Source organism: Typopeltis vanoorti, chromosome 17, assembly GCF_054136105.1.
Source record: "Typopeltis vanoorti isolate ZY-2024b chromosome 17, IOZ_Tvanoo_1.0, whole genome shotgun sequence".
NCBI lineage: Eukaryota > Metazoa > Arthropoda > Arachnida > Uropygi > Thelyphonidae > Typopeltis > Typopeltis vanoorti.
Window position 1 is genome coordinate 5894066 of NC_143565.1, and position 22987 is coordinate 5917052.

The window sequence follows — 22987 nt, forward strand, 5'->3', positions numbered from 1 at the left end:
AGAAGGGAAAAAAGTTATCAGAAAGAGAAATATGGAAAGGCAGCTAGAGTTGATGGCATTTGACCTGAAATATTGTATTTAAAAAGATTTGGAGTAGCTACACCATATAAGCCAGAAAGCTTGGTCACAAGGTCAAATCACAAACGACCAGAGTACAGCTCTTCTTCAGCTTAATGGATCATTTAGGTCTAATGTTACCATCACTAGGTTTCTGCATTAGTCTGGTATAATTACTTTTCTAATATCTTGAAAGAATAATTCTTTCACCCACGTATACCGACCAGTGAAAGATACAGTACCCATAATCCTAGAGGAAGTAATCCTTGCACTTAATCAAATGAAATCATCAAAAGAACATAGAATTGAAATACCCACAGAGCTCTGTAATAATGGTGAACCTGATATAATTAAACAACTAACCACACTTTTCAATATTATTATTTTCACTGGGACTATCCCAAATTATTGGAAAATAGGCAAAATCTTGCCTATATACACTGCTTGAAAATAAGTCAAAAGACACCTCCATGGGCAAGATGCATCATGCTGTGTAACAAGTCACATGTTTGCAGCCGGTATAAATTGGAGGAATATGATGCTCCCAAGTTAGTTCAACTGTGTTTGGATGAAATAGCTGCAAGAAGGGAACTGGAAGAGTTTGAAAGAGGCACTGTGATAGGATGCCATGTTGCAGGTCTATCTGTTTGGCAAATTGGTTGAGAAATTGGTCCATCCCAGGTCAACAATCAGTGATACCATACTGAGATGGAAGCGCATGGTGTCAAATGCAAGTGCTACCTGCAGTGAATGACCCACCACACTCACCAAACATGACCAGGTTGCTACAAAGGATAAGATGTAAAAACAGTCATTCATCAGCTGACAGATTGAATGTGGAGTTCCAGGTATTGACTGGAACATGAATCTGCACAAAAACATTCAGAACCAAGGCTCACAACATGGGTTTCCATGGTAGGACTGCAATATGCAAGTCCCCCCCCACACACACACACACTAAGAACCAACATGCAGCATCGTTTTTAGTGGTGCAAAAAGGATAGTACATTGAGATGTGGAGTTTGGAAAGTTGTGTTATGGAGTGATGAGTCCCACTACACCCTCACCTGTAAGCAGATGGGTGTGGCAGATGCACAGTGAACGTCTCTTACCAGATTGAGTAAACCCCAAATATAAAATTGGGAGATGCCAGTGTGGTGGTGTATGGGCCTGTTTTTCCTGATATGGCTTTGGACCTCTGTTTGTGGTGCCACAAATATTGAATTCTAAAAGGTATCTATCTGAACTTCTAGACAATGTAATGCTTTCTACTTTGTTACATTTCTACAGAACTATTGTCTCTTTCAGCAAGACCATGCGCTGTGTCATAAGGTTGCTGCTGTAACTGTGTACTTTGTGGATATGAACATCAGTACACTTCACTGGCCTCCAAAGAGCCCTGATCTCAGCCCTACAAAGAACATCAGTGGGATGAACTGGATGAATCAGGTGAGGTCAAGGGATATCTACCCCACTGAAGTCCAGGACTTCACTACATGCCTACAGGAAGAATGGTCCAACATTTCCATTGATTACTATCGTATGCTTGTGGAAAATATGTCCCATACAGTTGCTGCAATCACTGCAGCAAAAGGATGTCCTACATCCCACCTTAATAAGTTGGGGGCCATGGTTGTTTGTTCCTTGCACTATGGTGTCCATTAACTTCTTTCCAAGCATAAGTATGAGTTTCTAAGGCAGAAAATTGGAATAAGATGGCATTCCTCAGGATGACCTTCTTTAAATGTTGAATTTTATTTTAATTATATTAACACAGTAGTGTGTCTCCATAATTATCCATAATGAACACTGATTGGTGTACAACCAAACCTAAAAGAAAGAACTTCAGTGGACGTGCATAAGAAGACGGCAGTAGACGTGTATAAGAAGAGCTCCTGATTGAGATAAGTTATTCTAGGAATAATTAAGTATATATGCGTAATTGTTTGAGTAAGAGCGGCTGTAAATGTTGTGCGCTACCAGTATTATTAGTGTGGGGGATTTTTCTTGCCTAAACTTAATTACAAAATCGTTATTACTAAACCTAGTAACCTGCAGGGGAAAAAAAAAAAAAAAAAAAACGGCGGCAGCATTGTCATTCCATGATTTTAATTTAGATTTCAGTCGTTTCGTTAAGTGTGAGGTCTGTTATATGTATTCCTTCGATTACATAAATGATTTGTGGATGTTTAGCACGGATGGAAGAAGGGTGTGTGTGCAAAGTGTGACCTGAATGAGGAACTGATGAATGCAAATACGAAATTGATGACAGAAAGTGTTAGTAACGATTGTGTCGCGAGTGCACGTTTGAAAGAGGATGGTGAGAAAGAGAGGTGAAAAAATGTTAAAAAATCAGGAAAAAAGAAAAAGAGCAATTTGAAAACCGTAACAGATGTTAAAAGGGATGAAAGTGAGGCGGAAAGAAACGAAATTGAGAGAACGAATGAAAGCAGAAATGGCGTGACGCAGAAATCGCAAGTGAAAAAAATCGAAAGAATAAATGATAGCGAAAAAAGAATGAATGATGGCGAAAGTTAGACTGAAAGTACTGAAACAAAGAAAGATGAATGAGAGTAAAAGTGAGAAGAATGATAGCGAAAGTTGGACGCATGTTAGTCCAAAAGTATGGAAACAAAGAAAGATAAATGAGAGTGAAAGTGAGAAGAATGATAGTGAAAGGTGGGCGTATGTTGGACCGAAAGTACGGAAACAAAGAAGGATCAATGAGAGGGAAAGTGAGAAGAGGGGGTAGAGAGTTAGAAATTTAGAAAGATTTAATGATAGAGAGAATGTGTCGCGAGATTCGGAAAGTGAACTGGAGAAATGAAATGGATGCGGAATGAAATTAAGAAAATTCAGGTCAAAACTATTAAAATAAATCATGATGGTATGAAAGAGTTAACGAAAGATAAGCGAGTGGCGTTGTATGGCGACTCCATCATTAAAGGTGTGCTAGAGGATAAAATGCACAAGGTATGTTTTCCAGGCAGTAAAATGAGTAGAGTGGTTGAGGCATTGGATATGAGGCAGGAGCGAGAAAAAAGTTAATAGTATTAATTGGTACATATGATTTGAGAGAGAACAAAGAGCATGTCAAAATGAATATCAGGAAGGTGCTTGGAAAGATAAAAGAGAATAGTGTGACAGGAAAGGTAGTCAGTGTGTTGCCTAGGTATGATTGTGGTGAAATGAGGCAGAGAGCAAGGATTATGAATGATATTCTGGCTGAAATGTGTGAGGAGATGGGAGTACAGTTTGTGGAATGAGTTTGAGGGATGGAGTGAGCTGTATGGGAGCGATGGACTGCATTTGAGTGGTTATGGTGTGAGTCGCTTGGAGAGACTGCTGCTGGAAGGTAGAGAAGTGAATCAGATCGAGATGGGAGTGATGTGGAAGAGCAGGAGATATTGAAGAAGTGGATATGAATGGGGAAGTGAGTGGTATGAGTATAGAAAATGAGAGAATGGATGTGCAAGAGGAGCAGGGAAACGGGGAGGCTCAGGGTGGACAGGGGTACACAGCATGAGAAAGGTAGATGCTCCAAGAGGAGGTGAGAGCATGTGTAGGCAGGAAAGGAATGGGATGACCAGGGATCGAGATGAAACAGTTGGAATTGAAAAGGGTTCTAAAATGAAGAAGCAGAAAGGGAAACTGCCCCCAGTCTAGCATGGAGAGATCACATCGAGTGAGTGGTATCAGTGGAACTAGATGTAGATCCAGAAATGAGCTGTTCTGTTTGTATACCAATGCTAGAAGTATAAGAAACAAGGCAGATGAAATGGTTGCACTAATTGCATCTATGCACCCAAAGATTGTCGGAATAAGTGAGACATGGTTGGAAGAGGATGACATCCTGACATGAATAGGGATGGAAGGGTATGATGTGTTTCGTGAGGATAGAAGGGGTAAAAAGGGAGGGGGAGTGCTACTGATGGTAAAGAAAGGGTTATGTCCATACAAGGTAGAGATGCAAGAGGGAAATAGGGCCAGTGGTTTTGAGGCAGTATGGTGTGAGATAGAGGTGAATAGAATCAAATACTTGGTGGGATGTTGTTATAGACCTGGTAACGTGGATGGTGGTGACAGTGAAATGTATAGTCAAATAAGCCAAGCAAATAAGAAAAGGGTTATCATTATGGGTGATTTTAATTATGGCAATATAGACTGGAATGAAGAGATAGCAACTGGAAGTAAAGAAAATGAGTTTCTTGAGTTTTTGAGGGACAACTACCTCAGACAGTATGTAACAGAGGGCACACGAGGATTAAGGGTCTTGGATTTGGTCATCTCATCAGAGGATGTAATTATAAACGAGGTGTCAAATCATCCACCAATTGGTGAAAGTGACCATGAGGTGATTACCTGGGTGGTTGCCAGCAGTGCAAGGACCCCTGTGAAAAAAGGGTATACGTGGAACTACAAGGGGTGTGATTATGAAGAGCTCAGAAGACCGCTTGCGGGTGTAGCATGGAATGAGGAATTAGCTGGAAAAGAGATCAATGCAGCTTGGGGATTTTCAAAAACTATTTAGTAGATGCAATGTCTAAATGTATTCTAAAGGTGAGAAGGTTAAATAAGGTAGGTGTGAGATGGATGAATAAAGAGATCAAGCATGTGATACAGAGAAAAACGGCATTGTGGAGGCAGCATAAGAGAAGTGGAAGTAACCAATTTCATGAGGTCTACAAAGACCAGGCAAGGAGGGTGACTTGGTTGGTGAGATATGATAGACACCTACAAGTTGGTAAGGGGTTGTTATAAGATCAATGGTGGAGACGTTCTACAGAGAATAGTGGGAGATCAGGGGAGAACCAGAGGTCATCCCTGGAAACTGTATAAAGAGGGTATGAGTAAGGGAGTGAGAGGCAGGTTTTTTTCGTGCAGAGTTGTGAATGATTGGAATGCCTTGCCTGAGAGTGTGGTGTCTGCAAGGAGTTTGTGTGTTTAAGACATGGTATGATGAGATGTGTGTGTGTGATAAAAGGACCTCCCAGATGAGTCTTTGACTCCATGAGGTCTTGGGTAATAATAACTTCATGATTAGTCTACTTGTATATAGAGGCTATTGTCTTCCTATCAACTGCCATGTTATCTCATAATGCAAAATCATTATGGGAAGAGTCACAAGTTTCAGTCTTTATTGAGGTCTCAGCAGCCTCTATATACAAGAGCATATAAGATTATATATATAAGTATTTTACCTTGGGTATAATAAATGTTAAAGATACCAAGCTATTTTAAACCTGGTTTTACTCCATTTCCCAAGTTATTATAATAATTTAACATTTGGGTATACTAAATTAACATTTATTATACCCAAGGTAAAATACTTTCTACATTTATATCTTCTCCTGAGATTTCTATTTAATAAGGTTAAAACACCTTATGGTAACTTGTTCTAGTAAAATACTTATCAGCTTTGTATTGCTAAAATCTTGGTATTTCTAGCCTGGCTCCCACTGATGAGACCTCAATAAAGATCGAAACCAGTCTAGGTAGTGGCCCCCTTGCCTTTAATACAAAACATCATACATCTCCTCCAGGAGATGTGCTTTGCATTAAGGGTAAATATTAAGATTAGTGATCAGAGCTTATTCTACTTTTACTATGAGTTGCCTTGGTCTTGCACTACGTGTAGGATCAGCTAGACTTGCAACACTTGCAGGTGCAAACTTGACTTGTTTGTCTGTTTGCTTACTTGGGAAATGGATAAAACCAGATTTAAAATAGCTTGGTATCTTTAACACACACACACACACACACACACACATATATATATATATATATATATATATATATATATATAAGACTGGTTGTGAAATTGCGTTGCACTTATGCTTGAGTATAGGAATAAAATAAGAATATCATTTTTTCTTGTCAAGACATGTACTATAACCAAGCAGAAAACTTTCTGCAATGGTCTCTCTCCAGAGTAATTAATAATAAGGTGATACATTTTTTTTCTACTTGTATAGGGAAAATATGACTTCCACTTTAATTTAAGCTTGGTATCTTCTTGAATCTGGCTGGTGTCAGTTGGTTTATGTTTTATTGGCACAAGAACAGCAAAGGTCATACCATGCCATATCAAAGGTTATAGCAATACACAAGGTATTAATAAAGTCATAAAGAGATAAACCAATAAATACATAATGTACACAAAAATTAACTTAAAGTAGTGCACTATCTAAATATAAATAGAATTTATTATCAAATGTGTTTGTATAAATTAATTCTTCGTAAAAAACATCATGCAATTTGTTCAAGTCTAGAAATACAATTTTATTAATACAGACCAGTTTACAATAAAACATTTATTAAAACCTACCAGTTTCACCAGCAAACTGTCTGGCTTTTTCAAGGCGTTACGGAGATATGAAAGTTAGTAAATGCAAATTAAAAGGAACATAAAAAACGTTGTAAACCAAACTAGTAGCTATGGTTACACGTTTCGGTGACAGAGATGACATTGTTCTTATTATCACGCATGCATGTTTGTTGTAGACTTGTAATGTGATTACTGGCTAGCTGTAGTTCAGATTGATTGAGAGAGAGGATCAAGTTTTTCCATGAACTGTTTAGAATTACACCCCGATTTCTGTTGAGGTTTCCGTCGGTTATTAATACTATTGTGGCTTCCTTAAATACACAATGCCTGTAGTCGTCATCGAGATATGGCATGGAGCTGTTTTGCCAATCTATCGTGTGGTTAGATGTGCAGAAATGATGTGCTAAGCCGGAAGAGATGCATCTGTTAACAGAAGTTTTAACATGGCACTATCATAGGATGCCACCTTTACAACAACTCTGCTTGGAAAACTTTCTGTCCTGATGCAGCTGCCCCACCAACTGTAGGCAACATTATTGTGAAGTGGAAACACCAGCACAATCACAACCAGTTGGACTATACAAAATCACACAGTGGGACTTCTCAATACTGAAGAATGTGGAAAAAACATTTTTCAATGAAGTTTCAAAATGTCTCTGCATGCAATTGTTTGTCATCAACTGAAAAACATGGGCTTCATGGCTGTTTAGCCACATACAAGCCTAATCAGCAAGGACAACACTAAATGCTGGGTTGAGAGATGCAAAGTTCACTGCCATTGGACTCTGGAAAAGTAGAAACATGTTCTCTGGAGTGAAGAATCGCACTTCATCATCTGGCAGTCAGAGATGAGACTAGGTTTGGCAGATTACCAGAAGAACACTGCCAATTCAAATATACTGGGCCAACTGTGAAGTTTAGTGAGGTCATCATGCTCTTGGGCTGTTTTTCATGATTCAGAGTGGGGCCCCTAGGTTCAATGACAAACGACATTCTAGACAATTCTGAGCTTTTGACTTTATGGCAACAGTTTGGTTAAGGCCCTTTCCTCTATAAACATGACAACATCCTTCCACAAACAAGGTTTATGCAAGAATGATTTGATGAAATTATTGCTGAAGAACTTGAGTGGCCTGCACAGAGTTTTGATCTCAATCCCATCAAACATTTGATGGGATGAAATGGAATGCTGACTGTGGACTGAATCACCTAACATCAGTGACTGAACTCACAATGCTGCTCTAGAAGAATGGAAGGGAATTTATTTCAACAACATAACCAAAATCTAGTGGAAAGCCTTCCAGAAGATTGAAAGTAGTTATAAGCAGCAAAAGGTGGAATCAACTCCATGTTAATGCCTTTCATGTTAGAGTTGGAATGAGCAAGTATCCAGATATTTTTGATCAAAATGTGTGTGTGTGTGTGTGTGTGTTTCCAATAGCATTTTATCCTAGCTACTATGGGATTGCATGTACAGAAGGACTCTATTGTAATGCACACATTTTTCTATTCTTTTATATTCAAATTGCTATTAATGTTCTTCGACCCACATTGATGATGCTTTACAATTTATAAAAATATCAGTGTTTAATAAATATCGACTTTTTACTGTTGCGTATGTGTTTTTGGTTTTAAATGTAAAATGTGTACTTGGTATTTTTTATACAAGATACAACAGAGTTCTTGTTGTTGTTTTTTTTCCCCCTCCAAAGATTTACATTAATATCATGAGCACCCAAGCCAATGGAGAGATTCAAGCCTGCAGCCTGGAGAGCAGGTGAGTTAATCAGTCAATGAGACTAATAAGTTTGTTTTTTTTAATTCTGCTGGAAACTATGCAACAATTTTTGAAAGATGGTGGCTCAAAAAATGCACAATATGTAAGAATAAAGGGAAAAAATGCTCACCTAAATAACTGCTTATTAATAAAATTATACATTGTCCAAACAATGACAACACGAAAAACTCCCACTGATGAAATCTCAATACCAGCCAAATCTAGTTTAGTTTGTGACTCTTCCCATAATATATAGATTATATATGCCCAAGAAGGGAGTTCACTGTAAATCATGGGAAACTAGAGCAACTTGATATGAATTCAATTTCCTCATATACAGTGGCAGTTCGTGGCTTGAAATCATGGGGATTCTGCAACTTTCGAAATATCTATACACACTGCAAGTACAGTGTATACGTATTTGGATAAAATATCAAAACTATGGTAAAAAAATTTTAAAAAATTAAATATGAAAAAATATTGTTTATTATCAATAAAATTATATAGTTTGGTATAATTCAAAATTACTTAAAAATAAAATATATTCTTCTTCTTTTGTTTCATGAAAAAATATTGTTTATTATCGATAAAATTATACAGTTTAGTATAATTCGAAATTACTTAAAAATAAAATCCATTCTTGTTTTGTTTCGAGCAAAAAGGTCAATAACTTTTTCCTTGATGTCTGTGTGACTGTTGAAGAATTTTTTCTCCATTGAAATCATCTCAAGTGCATTTATTATGTCTTTAATTGTAATGTCCAAATATTTAAAGAGATGGAGTAAACACGATAAGCAATATGAACACTCTACTACTGGTGCAAATTGCATATAAACAACAGTGGAACTATGCGATGGACAGTGCCACATTACACTAATAGCTTGCATCTCACTATGATGTGCATATGCTTGTGCGCATAGCAATATGACACTGTGGTAAACACAGTGCTGCTAGCATCCTTCGCCCTCCTAAGTGCTACAAGATGGATTTTTATTATTTTTCATACAAAATAAGAGAATTGTATAAGATTGTTGATGATAAAATTAAATATTACAAGCAAATATAAATAAATTAATAAATATATTTATATATCGAAAAAAATTGGGGGTGGTGCAGTTCCTCAGTGCCTATGCATGAGCCACCCCTGCTCATATATATGCAAGGAACTAAGTCAAAGATATCTCGCATGCAAAATTTTGTTCACTCATGCTTGAATAAAATAAGGATGAACTCAATAATATAATTTCTTGTCTTTATTTTAATAATTAATTATAAAAATAAATCTGTCTCACAGCAAAGGATTAATGGAGAAAAATTAAAAAATAAATCCTCTTTATTTTTATTATTAATAAATCCTTTTTATTTGAGAATAGGCTAAATGTTTCAGCCCTAATTTTTGGAAATCAGTAGACAGCCAGTCTCTACCTTCAGCTATCACAAATAGCTGAGCTCATAGCTATTTGATGATTTCAAAATATTGGGGGAAGTGGGCAAAATTCATGATATGAGTTCTATGGTTAAATCTTCTGATTATGTCAGGTAAAAAACTCGAGTTTCTAAGAGGAAAAAAATCCTGCCTGTCTGTGTCAGTGATCACAACGAACTGGGCTGAAAAAGTCTCTCTAGTTGGTAAAGTAGAATCAAACATGTAATGCCTTCCTTCTGGCAGTCTAGCATTATGATGACAGAAAGAAACTACCAGAAGGATACTTTAGACACCCAAAACAAGAATCTAATTGTAAGTGGAGGTTTCTTTGATTTAGAAGTTCACATGGTATATTCCGGTAATTGGACCACATTTTTTTAATAAGCTATATAAAACATAATGAATTAATAAAAGACCCGACAAGTTTTGTAAGTCGTTTGACTTACATCTTCAGGGGTAAAAGGTAACTGAAAGTTAAAACAACAAAAAAGAGATTAATAGTTCATACTATACAGTTGTAGCCGTCTGACTATTCATAAAATTAAAAATCAGAATGCAGATTCAAAGCAGTACTGGGTTTAAACAATGCTGGATGATGCCACGTTCTGTTGTACACGTTCATAATGTCCAAGGTCTGACTGAGGTATATTTTTTTTATTAAAGCTGACCAAACTTGGTGCAGAATTAATTCTTGATTTTTATTGCATTGTGTTGGTATTTTAAGCATGTTTGCAGCTTCTTTAAATTTCCTTATGTAACAGTTTTTTTCTATGTACGACATGTTTGTATTCTGCCATAGTACATTGTGGCCGGTGGAAGTGGTATGGAAAGCTAAACATGATTTTTGTTCTATTCTGTTTTGTACATCCTTTGGTGTTCGTTCATGTGAATTTCCCCAGATCTTCCTGTCTGTCCTATGTAGCAGATGCCGCAAGAATAATAAAATTTGTAAACACCTGGTTTTTTAAAGGATGATGAGGAGGTTTTGGGGGAAGTAGAAATCTCGAAATTTTTTCCAGTGGCAGAAAGGCTACTTGGATGTTATATTTGTTAAGTAATTTAGCCATCTTGTCTGTAACATTTTTGATATATGGAAGCATGATAGCATTTTTGAAATCTTGTTTCTGAGAGATGCTTGTAGGAGGTGTGTGTGTGTGTGTGTGTTTGAATCTGCATTCTGATTTTTAATTTTATGAATAGTCAGATGGCTACAACTGTATAGTATGAACTATTCATCTCTTTTTTGTTGTTTTAACTTTCAGTTACCTTTTACCCCTGAAGATGTAAGTCGAACGACTTACAAAACTTGTCGCGTCTTTTATTAATTCATTGAGTTTTATATAGCTAATTAAAAAAATGTGGTCCAATTACCGGAATATACCATGTGAAGAATCTGATTTTTAATTAGCCTCAAGATTAGCTGATTCATACCAACTAATATCATATCAAACAGCATGTGCTCTGCACAAGCTTCAACAAAAACAATCTGTCTCAGAAAATGCATGCTTATCAGGCAAAGTTAAATGAACACAAAAATTTTATAATTCGACAAGCATTCAACCTGAAATCAGTTCATACAAACTGAGTTTAGTTAAACTATACATAATGGTGTTGTTTCAATTTAAGCTCTGCTAGAATTTCTTCATAAATGATTTTCTGATTCATAAAATCAGGAAAGTAATTTTTTAATATCAGCTGACTAATGACTCAATATGATTACATAAGAATATTAAAGTTTGGCCTTTTCTTCGAACATTTATGCATCATTGGTATTTCTGATACAATGACAGCAAAACCTTATTATGTTTCATTCTGCTACAACATCTTGTGGAAGACAAGCTTCATATCTATGATAAATTTGCATAGAACAAAGTGCTTGTATGTGAAAATGAAACCAAATTGGAAAGTGTGTAATGCAGCATAAAGCAGCAGTTAAAAACCTTGTATCAAATATCATGCAACAAATACATTTATCAATTATCATCAAGGCCAGTGAAACAAAGCTTATCAGACAAGAGAGTTCTGAAGAAGAAAGTATTTAATTACATGCAACATTTCAACCATTCAAAGAGGTGACCAATTATATTTACTCACAAACCACTTTTTTTTTTTATTCAAATGATTAAGTGCTGCAATTACAAGGTTTCAAACTAAAAAGTAAGGGCTTATGGTTTTTAATGGTTTTAAAGTATTTTAAATAAATTTTTTTCCCTTTCATTGAAAAACTTCCTCACAAAAGTATTTTTATTCAATTATTTTTGAATATTGCTTTCACCCCCTTTCAAAAAAATAAATGTATTGTTCATTACCTCCCTCTCTGGTACGGATATATATGCTGTCGCTGTATGTACCAATGCCTTTCTCATTATAAGCAGCTACCTGAATATCATATTTCTGCCATACAATGAGATCCTGTAACAAGAAGTTGTGCTGGGCTTCATTTGTTACATTGTGGTATGCCCATGGACTAGCAGCATAACCAGCTAACTTGTACCGAATCATATATCCAAGCAATTCTCCATTACGATCTTCCTCTGATGGAGGCTGGAAAAGAAAATTTACATAAAAGATATCAATACCAATTGATTTTATATTGACATTCTAATCTAGACATTGTTAATAACAAGATGGATATGAAGGAAGGTCAATCAACTCTATGACAAACTTGTTGAGACTTCTGGAATATCTCTTAATTTGTTAAGGTGATTTGTTTGCCATAATTAATTTCCTAAAAAAAGCATCATGCCTATAGGGCTCTTAGTTGGGAATTTTTAGTAGTTTATTACATTTAAGTTTTTACATGTTTTTTTTTATTATTATTATAAAGGTGTTTGCTAGAGTGAGAGTTGATTGTAGTATATCATTACTTTAATAAGATAATAGTAATAACCATATACATCCTTTAGGTTCCATAAATACAAAAGTCTACATATTTAGGTATAAAGAGAGAGGGTGATAGAATATCAGTGAGTTGTGCATGGGAAGCACTATCTCAAAGAGATAGTAGCGCAATTGGAAGAATGGCGGTACATTGCGCCCTTCGATTGGAATAGGCCTAAGTTCGATTCTCGTCGCGACGGGAGGAATCTTTATCTGCACGATTTCAATCGAAGGTGAGTTAGCCGATCTTATATGGAGGTAGCAGGGTTTTTTTCTCCCGGAAACTCAGGTTTTTCATCCCGCATACAGACAAATCGGCCCTTCAGAACACACGCAATTTACAGACAAAAAATACTAGTTGTGGTGGCCGGTAGATGGCGTTGTTGGAGAGGTTCGGTGTAGTGGTTGAGACAGCTGTAGGTGTCCTCCCGCGATGAGTCTTCGGACTTCTTGGAGGTGTCAGGAATAATAATAATAATAAAGTCCAAAATTTAAAAGGGAATATTCAGTTAAATGCAGATCATACAAATTTGAGAAAAAGGAGAATCTGATGTTGAATGAACTGGCCAGTTGAGAATGTCAGTTTATTAAATCCAAGTATATAAAGTTTGCCACTTTAGCAAGAGAGGAAATGGAACACAGTATACAAGCATCAACTCTCACTATAGTAAACACCATTACAGCAAATTCATGGACTACAAAAAAGCCTACCAATAAGTCCGATACAAAGTCTTTAGCAACAATGCAAAGATAATGGAAATTCACTATAGCAAACTATTCCTTTTGTCCTACAGTTTGCTATAGTGAGAGTTAACTGTACCTTGATAAAAAATACACTCTGAGAAGTGAGGAATATAAGAGTAATGGTGGATAAAGGAGTAGAGTTTAGAATAAGTACTGAAACAGTTGTCAAGTTCACCTACAGGTTAAAAATGTATAACCATTGTATAAGATAATAACAGAGCAACATATAGACTGTAAAGATCCAATTTGCTGAATATCTAGGAGATAAAGGAAACTTGGTAAAAGATTCAATGGCTTGAATGGGAATATGGTTGGGTCATGAGCTTGTGAGAGGAGCTTTTCAGACAGATTGCTGGCGTGGTTAGGCAAATTCACTCTCCAACCAACAGGCTGGGAGTTTGAATCCCACCATGGACATGGATGTTTGTGATTGTCTCTAGGTGGGAGATGAATTTGATAACCCAGTGTGAAAACATAGCCCTTCTTACTGAGGCATGAAATGGCTTAAATAAAGTTCCACATTCCATGTTCTCTAGACAAATGGTTCCAGATTATGAAAAAATAAAACAAAATAATAAATAAATAAATAAAAATAGAAAAAAAAAATCCTAGCTGATTCACAGTATTCATGCACTACACATTTACAATCTTTTATGAGTGCAAGTCACATAAAAAAAAAAAAGATGTCGAGGGCTGCTATGCATGCAGTAAAAGAACAAGTGATTATCCCTGAAAATGCATTCACAATCAAGTGGAAATACTACCAGTAATGAATAGTGCATGTAACATGGAAAAAAATATATAAAGTGACATGGGTTCTGTATAGAATGGAAAGATGTTCCATAACTAGTTATTATGAGAGGTCAAGGGCTTTCCAATCTTAATATAAATCTTCTACAACAAATCAAGTCTCGTTCAAGTTCTAGACTCTTAACTATCCTGGAGGCTGACATTCTATTTACACCGATTTATGTCAGTGGTAATTTTTCAAGTAGCACTGTACAATAATGAAACTTAAATTAAACACAATTTAGGTTTCATTATCATCACTGGAGATGCAATCCAGATCTTTATGCAGATGGTGTTATACTCCTAAATAAATCAAGTACAAGACTGCAGTATTCTCTAACTCAACTGAATAACCATTGCAATAAATTTCATGTGATGTTTTCACATTTGTGCAGGACACTAGAGTGTACAGAGGATTTGGAATTGGAAGTGTTCACCATTTAGTCTTGAGCAGGATAAAATTGAATTTTATTGAAAAGAACATGTAACAAAGTTTTGAAGCAAATAAAAGTTGAGCAGCTCTCAGATGGTAGACTAAAATACACAAACATTATTCAAGAAAAAATGAAAGAGTTTGAGAATATGAACCAAATCTTGGAGATTCAGTGTCAAGCCTTGAAGAAAACCTTGATTGATTCAGCCAGAGAGGAATGTGGTGAGGTTGTCTGCAAGGAAAGAAAAATCAGAACTCCATGGTGGACACAGGAAGTTAAAGTAGTGAAGGAAAGAAAAAAAGCATATCAAAAGTTCCTGGAAAATAAGTCAGCTTGTGCTCTTAGAGAATACAAAGACAAATGTAAAAAAGCTAAACACTGTAAAACTAGCTAAACAAAAATCATGGGAAGACTTTTGCAAGAATATGGAAAATAAATATCAGAAATGTGTCAAAATATTCTGGAGGCTGTTGAAACAGCTAAGAAATGGAGGAAAGAGTGCTGTAAAAGGAATTAGAGATGATAAAGGTGACATGAAAACTGGAGAAAAAGATATCCTTGATGTATGGAGTAATTACTTTGAATTGCTAAATGAAACAATCGGTGACATCACAGTGGTAAAAAAACACTCAACAGGCATGCAATCAGGAATACATATCCATACTTGAAGCAGAAAAGCCATCAAAAGTCTGAAATGTGGAAAAGCAAGAAGAGTAAATGATATTTGACTAAAAATACTCAAGTATGGAGGTATAAAAGCCTTACAGTGGCTGCACTGCATAGTTCAAAAGGCCTGGACAGAGGGATGAATTCCAGATGACTGGAGTAGAGCTCTCATAGTACCCATCCGTGTGTTGAGGCTTAAGTGCTGTGAGGACATCATGTTGAAGGTTTAATGGAATATTATCAGTAATGGAAGAGGATTAAAACTAAATTTAATGCCTCCAATATTTTGTCTCATTCACCGGGAGAGCTTTAGGGATTACAAATAACTTCTGTAACAACACACTCAAATACAATACGATACTAAGTGAAACATATGGGGAACTCTAAAGTCCTATCTAGGTGGTGCACCCTCTATGGGCGTTTGTAGGTGGCCTAGGATTTAACGTAGGATTTCTGATAATTAATGTTTCCCAAATTTTGGGGAGTTTTATGCAACAGTATTTATTTAAATTTGGTCGATTTCTCAGTGCTGATGAAGATTCTAAAAACAGTCTTCCTTTTTTTTAATTTACTATGGTGGAGCATGGTGGTTTTTCTCCAGGAGAGCCTGTGGGCTGTATTCAAAACATGGTCTGCAAGGCCAGACTGACCATAGTAGTGACTGCAGATGTATGATGTGTTCCTCTGAACAGATGGCTGCTGATCTGCCTGTCTGTCCGAAGTAAGCCGGCTTGCAGAAACGGGATACTCTATGTACGCCAGGCACTGAGAGAGGGGAGCTGATCTTTGGTGGAACAGATATGGGTAGTAAATTTGTGGTGAGGCTTAAATGCTGTGTAGCGGTATAATCCCTGAAGATGTCTCAGTGACAGATGAAATATTAGAAGCATTAAAATCAGTTTTAATCCTTTCCCAGTGCTGATAATATTCCATTATTAAACCTCCAACATGATATACTACCCATATACAAAAAGGGGAAATAAAACTGAATGTGAGAATCACAGAAGTATTTCCCTACTGAGTGTTCCTGGTAAGATTTATGCAAGAATACTTGAGAAATGGTTGAGAAGGATTGTGGAAGGGAAGCTTGATGAAGAACAAGCTGGATTTAGGACAAACAGAGGGAGGCTATACTTTCAAGTAGCTATGTACAAAATATGATCAATGTATTAATACATCTGCAAATAGTTTTTTTATTATTTTATTTTTTGTGATTGTTGTTCTGGATTCTATAATACATTTTAATTAGGTAGATCATATGAGCAAGCATAAAAAAATATATTACCTGCCACTGCAGCATTACAGAAGTTGATGAACGTGCACCACCTACAACGCCCTGAGGAGGACCACCTGGAGCTAAAGATAGATTTTTTTTTAAAAATTAAAATTATACAGATCTCTACATTTATAGATAAATAAAAAATAATAAAATCACCTGATCATGAATTACTGATAAGGAAGTTTATTTTAAATGGAATTTGTACAAATCCTCAAACACTTGGTATGTGTGTCATAACATTAACAAAAGCAGCTCTGTGAATGTTCTGTGACATGAAAAATAAATTCAATACATCTGCATTCAGAATAGCAAAAATAACATGTTCAGAAATGAGTAGCTAATTCTTTTTAAATCAATTCTCAGTTTCTCTTTCCTTAAAAAATATTGTGAAATCAATATTATTGCCGTGTTTGCAAGATTTAAAGAGACCATTAAATCACTAAGAGCTCATCAGATATACATATGTGGACAGTCATGTGTTAGTACAAAACCAACTATACTACTTGAAAAAGAATTAACCATTAATATACAACTGATCTCTGATCTTGAAGAAATTATTTATGCCACTCAAAATACTGATCTACTGCATGTTGTTATTACCAGCTAATTCATTCTTAAATAGTAGCTAATTCAATTTCTGGATAAGAATACACACACAAACTCAAACAGAAATTTGATTCATTATATTACAAACTGTAATCTACATGTGGAAACTCCACCACTGAAAATCAGGTGGTTGGATGAACATCGACTTCTGCAGAGACTCAAAGTTACCAGCAAAGAATGTTATTTATCATCATCACCACTTGAAAGACCTCATAGACTGCATTTTGTTATGTATAAAAGACTTCATTTTGAATACTTCTTCATTGTTTAGAGCCACACTACCTCCACTAAATTTATCTACAACTGAATTTTGTGCCCTTCTTTCACTTAAATTGAAATACTATAACTATTTTGAAAACTCAAAGAAAGAGCTGTATGATCAAGAAAGGGGGGGGAGGGTACCTACAAAAAAGAAAGAATACAGAAATCTGGTTATTTTGTGTGACAAAATAACCAGAATGTAGTATGTGGGCAAAGAGCATCATGATACTGGCCAGGAATTTGTCGCGTAAAAGAAAAATTCTGCATTCACTGGGACATTTATGAAAGGGCAGAGACATCAAAACTAACTAATAAATCATTTTAATCAAATGTGATTCTTTAATTTTGTTTACGAAGTGTTGTACGTTTTTTATATACTTTCAACTATTGGCCGAAGTGGTACATTCTACCTATGAATTTTAGGCAAACCATAAATTCTCGGTCAATGAGCATAATCCTGAAGGAGTTTTTTAACTGCATCTGCATGCCAGGAAATGAACGATTTAAGTAATTCTGTTTATTTTTAATCCAATTGTCTTGTCAGATGTCATCTCCTTCCAAGAGGTGACACCTTTTTCCTTGTATCATTTCTTCTAAAAATGTTTTTTGTGGGGATTCATGCCTTAGTATGTGACAAAGGGAGTGGTTTTCCTTTTCTTAATGGTTTTCAAGAGTCCTATCTTCTCCAATATCTTTAAATTAGTTTATTTGGCAGACCATGGAACTCTAAGGAATCTTCTAATGATCCACATTTCAAAGGCATTTAGTTTATTTTCACAATATTTTGATATTGTTCAGGTTCCTGCTTCATATAGCAGTGCTGTCCAATTCCATACATGGAATTGGACAGCCTAATTCTTGTTTTGTGTGAATTTCCCTTGAGGTCAGATGTTTTTCATGCTAATGAAGAGCTATCTAACAAATTCTATACTTCTTAATATTTCCTTATCACAATTTCCATTCTCTGTAATTAGTTGACCTAAATATACACACACGGACAAAGAAATTAGCGCACCTGGAAGAAAACATGTACAACAGCAAAACTAAGCAAATAAGTTAAGAAAACTAAGCGATAGCCTATTAAAGCGAAAAGCACCGGCCGATGCAAGCTAGAGTACAGAGTGACAATAATGCCGGGAAGACACCAGAGATGTCGATTTAAGCAACTTATGGACTTGACAGAGGCATGATCATCGGCCTGAAAACCGGAGAGTGGTCGGCGCGCCGTATAGGCGTGCACATGAACCGTTCTGACCATACCATCCGACACTGTTGGGAGCTGTGGACACGTTCCGGCACTACCACACAGCAGAGCGGCACCGGTCGGATCAGGAGGACCAATGCTAGGGAGGATTGACGGATCGTGCAGCAAGCACGGAGGGATCCCATGGTGACCTGGTCCACTATACATGCAGATATGGGCCTCCGTGTGCCCACGAACCATTTTCCGATGCCACGCAGAGGCGAATCTACGATCCCAGCGCCCCTTATGTGTGCTCCCATTAACATCGCCGACTCCATTTGCAGTGGTGCCAGGTGAGAGAGATGTGGAACGTCACAAACTGGTGACGTATGGTCTTCAGCGATGAGTTCCGCTTCGTCTTGGGGATAGATGCGTCCCGGTATGGAGGATACCCCCCCCCCCTGGTTAAGGACACAATTCCGACCTTGCTATCGAGCGCCACACCTCCTGCACTGCAGGCATTATGGTCTGGGGAGCCATAGCCTACGATAGCCGATCACCCCCTGTAGTGGTACATGGTGTATTGACATGGCAGCAGTATGTGGACGACATCCTATGGTCCCATGTTCTCCCATTCCTAGCCAGGATACCAGGAGCACTATACCAGCAAGATAATGCCTGTCCACACACACCTTGGGTTGCCCAGGCCTGCCTACATCGTGTACAGACACTTCCATGGCCTGCCCGCTCCCCGGACTTGTCCCCTATCGAGCATGTTTGGGAGCAGCTGAAACGCAAGCTCCCACCGTGCCGCAATATCCAGGATTTGGAGCACAGCGTCCAACACGTGTGGGCCAGTCTGCCACAGGAAACAACATCAGACGTCTGTTCGCCACCATGCCGGACCGTATTGCAGCATGTAACGCCGCACGAAGCAGTGCAATGCGCTAATGATGATGACCGGATTGCGTACCACAGATCCCTTTGTAACTGTCCTTCAGCTCTGTTTCTGCCATCATGTGCATCACTCACCTGTATCATTACACCAATAAAATTTCAGTTGAATCCTATGCTTCCTTCTTGGTGTGCTAATTTCTTTGTCCGTGTGTGTATATAATTCTCTACTTGATCTCAAGTATTTCCTCTGATCTTAATATTGATATTAAGTATTTTCCCTTTTTCTCTTGTTACCAGCATAGTTTTGGTACTTTGGAAGTTGAAATTAAGTCCATATCTTTCACTTAGTTTCAGCATCTCTTCCAGTAGGTTTTGAAGATCTTTTTTGTTTTAAGACAGCAGTACCATATCATCTGCTTAAGTTGTTTATATTTCTGCCTCCTATGTTGACTTCTTTATATTCTGCTAATTGTTGGAAGATATTTTCAGTATAGAGATTAAACAATATAGGAGAAAGAACACAGCCTTGTCTGACACCCTTCTTTACTGAGAATTTCTCCGAGGTTTCTCGTGATATTTTTATTCAGGCAGTTTGCTCCCGATATAGATTTTATCAGTAATCTGTATATCTTTACCATCTACCCCTAATTTTTTGATGCATTTTATTAGTTGTCATGTTCTATACTGTCAAGGGCCTTTGTGTAATCAATAAAACATAAGTAGATTTCTTTCTGCTTCTCCAGATATCTTTCTATAATACGAGTAGTTTTAACATTGAAGAGCCCTTCTCTAGTACCTTTATTTTCCTGAAAACTAGATTGTATCTCATTAATTTCCAATTTGATTTTATGTTTATTTCTTTTTAGGATGATATATAACATAACCTTTACTATCTGACTGATCATTTTCAACTCTTCACATTTGATTGTCTTAGATTTTTTAGGTATTGGTAGGAATGTCGAGTACTTAAAATTTTTTGGCAGGTGTCCAGTTCTGTATATTTCATTACATGTCAGTCAGTGATCTTATAGCCTTAAAGCCTTTAGTTATTCTGCCACAATTCCTACAGTTCCTGGAGCTTTTCCTGGTTTCAATTTCCCAGTGGCATTTGTTACTTTCCAGGTAAGAATAGTAGGCCCCTCCAAATTTTCTTGCAACAGCTTATCTATTCTATCATGATTGTAGAGTTCCTTTGAATACTCTGCCCATCTATCCCTTATTTTATCTTTCTCTATTAGGACGTTTCCACTGGCATTTTCGATGCAATGAGAGCCTACCCTTTTCCAAGATTTGCTAGTTATCTCCCTAACTTTTTCATGAAGTTCTCTGGTTTTGTGCTTTTTGTCCAAAAGTTCAATTTCCTTGCATTTGTTGTTGAGCCATAGCTCTTTTGCAATCCTACATTCTTTCCTGATGTTCTTGCATTCAGGATGATTTTTGTGTTTCTTTCTTTCCTTCCTCCATCATTTTCAGTATCTTATCATTTATCCAGGGTTTACTCATCTTCTCAAATTTGGGAATTGTTTTACTGCCTTTTGTATGCCCTCTTTTAATTTCTGCCATCTATCCTCAATCTCATCTTTAGGGTATGGATACATGGTGGAATCAGGAACATTAACAGCAGTGGATTGTGCCAGTTCCTTTAAAAATTTATCTTGTATTTCTTGATTTTTGAAGGCAGCCAAGATCACATTTTTTTATGCTCATAGGATTCATTGTTTTTCTTTAATTTTATTGCTGCTTTAATGAGCACAGGGTTGTGGTCTGATCAAATATCAGCCCCTGGGTATGGAAGATGTTATTCTAGAATCTTTTTTTAATCATTAGATAGTCAATCTGGTTCCTATAAATGTCTATGGGGCTTTTCCATGAGTAAAGTCTTCTAGGAGGTTGGCTTAGATTTATTATTATGAGATTGTTTTCTTCACAGAACTGTATTAATCTTTCTCCTCTTGGATTTCTAAGTTCCAAGTCTTGGTTTCCCATGAAAGAAGAGCATACTTTAGTATTTAGATCTCCCATAATGATAATTAAGTAGTCTAATTTGGCATAAAGAAGTGTTCTCCATCTTCATCTGGGTAATCAGAAGCAGATGCATATATTTGGACAATAGAAATATTAAAAGGTTGAACTGCAATTTTTAATGCAATTGCTCTGTTAGTTATGGGCCAAAATCCAAGTAAGGACTTGGCAGTCTTAATTTTTAGTACAAATGCTACTCCATTCCTATGACTGTCTCTGCATGAGCATATAATTAAATGAAGCTTTCTGTTTATTTTTCCACTATTACTCAATTTGAATTCACTGAAACCAGCAATGTCAATTTTCATTACTTCAGTTCTTGTAAAAGGGTTATCTAACTCTCAGCTTTATATAAGGTCCTTACATTCCAAGATGCAAGCCTTAAGAGAAGATTCTTGCCTTTCAGGTATGAAGGATCAGGAGATATCCTTGTCAGAGGGTTTAAGGTATCTTCTTCATATGCTATTTTCATAGTATCTGTCTCCCAATTTCTCTCCCTTCTTCCCTGTAATGTTTCTAAGATAAAAAAGTTGCAGAGGGTCCAACTTTGTCTCTATTGCTTAATTTGACATGGTTCTCTGCTTCATAATTTACTATGGAAGGTTATGTGGTGGGGTTCCTGTCTCTTCCCCAGTGACTAGCCGCATCTCTGTTTTGTCTTAGAGTGTGCCCGGACTATATCATGTAGTTTGCTGTCATACCTTCATTACCACTGACAAATTAAATTGTGGTCATCAGTTAACTCTGCCATTCCAGTCTTCAAATTAATCCAATTAGCAGGGTTATATTTCACAAGTTGATAGGCACTGCTGTCTGAGACTAATTAATTCATTTTTTCAAGGCAAGTTAAATCTGGCACTGCCTTTATTGGTTCTGGTAATTACGAAGTCCTGACTTGCTTTTAAAGATTTCACAGCTGCTAATTCAATTTTGGTGAGGTTGCTAGTTATAGCTGCCCCTTCACCCCAATTGCAAACTTTTATATGGAAATTTTTGAGCAACGTGCTCTAGATTCCTTTACTTAAAAGCCAAAGTCTGGGTTAAATTGATGATGTTTTTGTCATATGGCACCATGGCTGTCAGACAGAAACTTTACTCAGGTACCTAAACAAACAAACAACACAAACAATTCACAATTGAAATTGTAAGTCAGAAACACATTTCCATTTCTAGATAGAATTATCACATCTTCCCTGCAGCAGCAGTCTTTCCTTCACTGTTTACTATAAAGACTACACACACTGGCCAATATATACACAAACTCATACCACCACTCCAACACAAAGGTTAGGAGAAACCTGTGCTGTTGCACTTGATTTCCAAGGCATTTTGGAAATCAAGGCATCATATCAGACAGGGTTTGGCATTGAGGGCTTCTCAGCAAACTGCATTCTTATTATGCCTTTCTCCCTTTGTAACTAGACTACCAGTTTTATCTCAGGTTACTCATAATGTGATCATCATCAGCATCAAATTCCTGATGTATACCCTCAAGGGATGTACAGGATATGATAGTACAACATGAAAAACTTGCATCATTACCATCTTCCCATCTACAATTTTCCTCTAAATCAATATGTTACCTGTCAAGACTCCAACATTATCAGATCTTATATTTCTATCACTCAGGCACTTTTT

The 22987-nt window shown here is 36.7% G+C and overlaps 1 protein-coding gene across 1 annotated transcript in view; it reads right to left on the reverse strand.

Moving 5' to 3' along the window:
- The window catches only part of sdk (sidekick cell adhesion molecule), a 496543-nt gene that overhangs the window by 292076 nt on the left and 181480 nt on the right, over nucleotides 1-22987 (reverse strand). Inside the window, exons 13-14 of the mRNA XM_090407513.1 lie at nucleotides 16387-16457; nucleotides 11898-12132 (exon numbers count right to left, since the gene is read on the reverse strand). Of these exons, the coding sequence (XP_090263639.1) occupies nucleotides 11898-12132; nucleotides 16387-16457 (306 nt within the window). The remainder of the gene's footprint in view (nucleotides 1-11897; nucleotides 12133-16386; nucleotides 16458-22987) is intronic.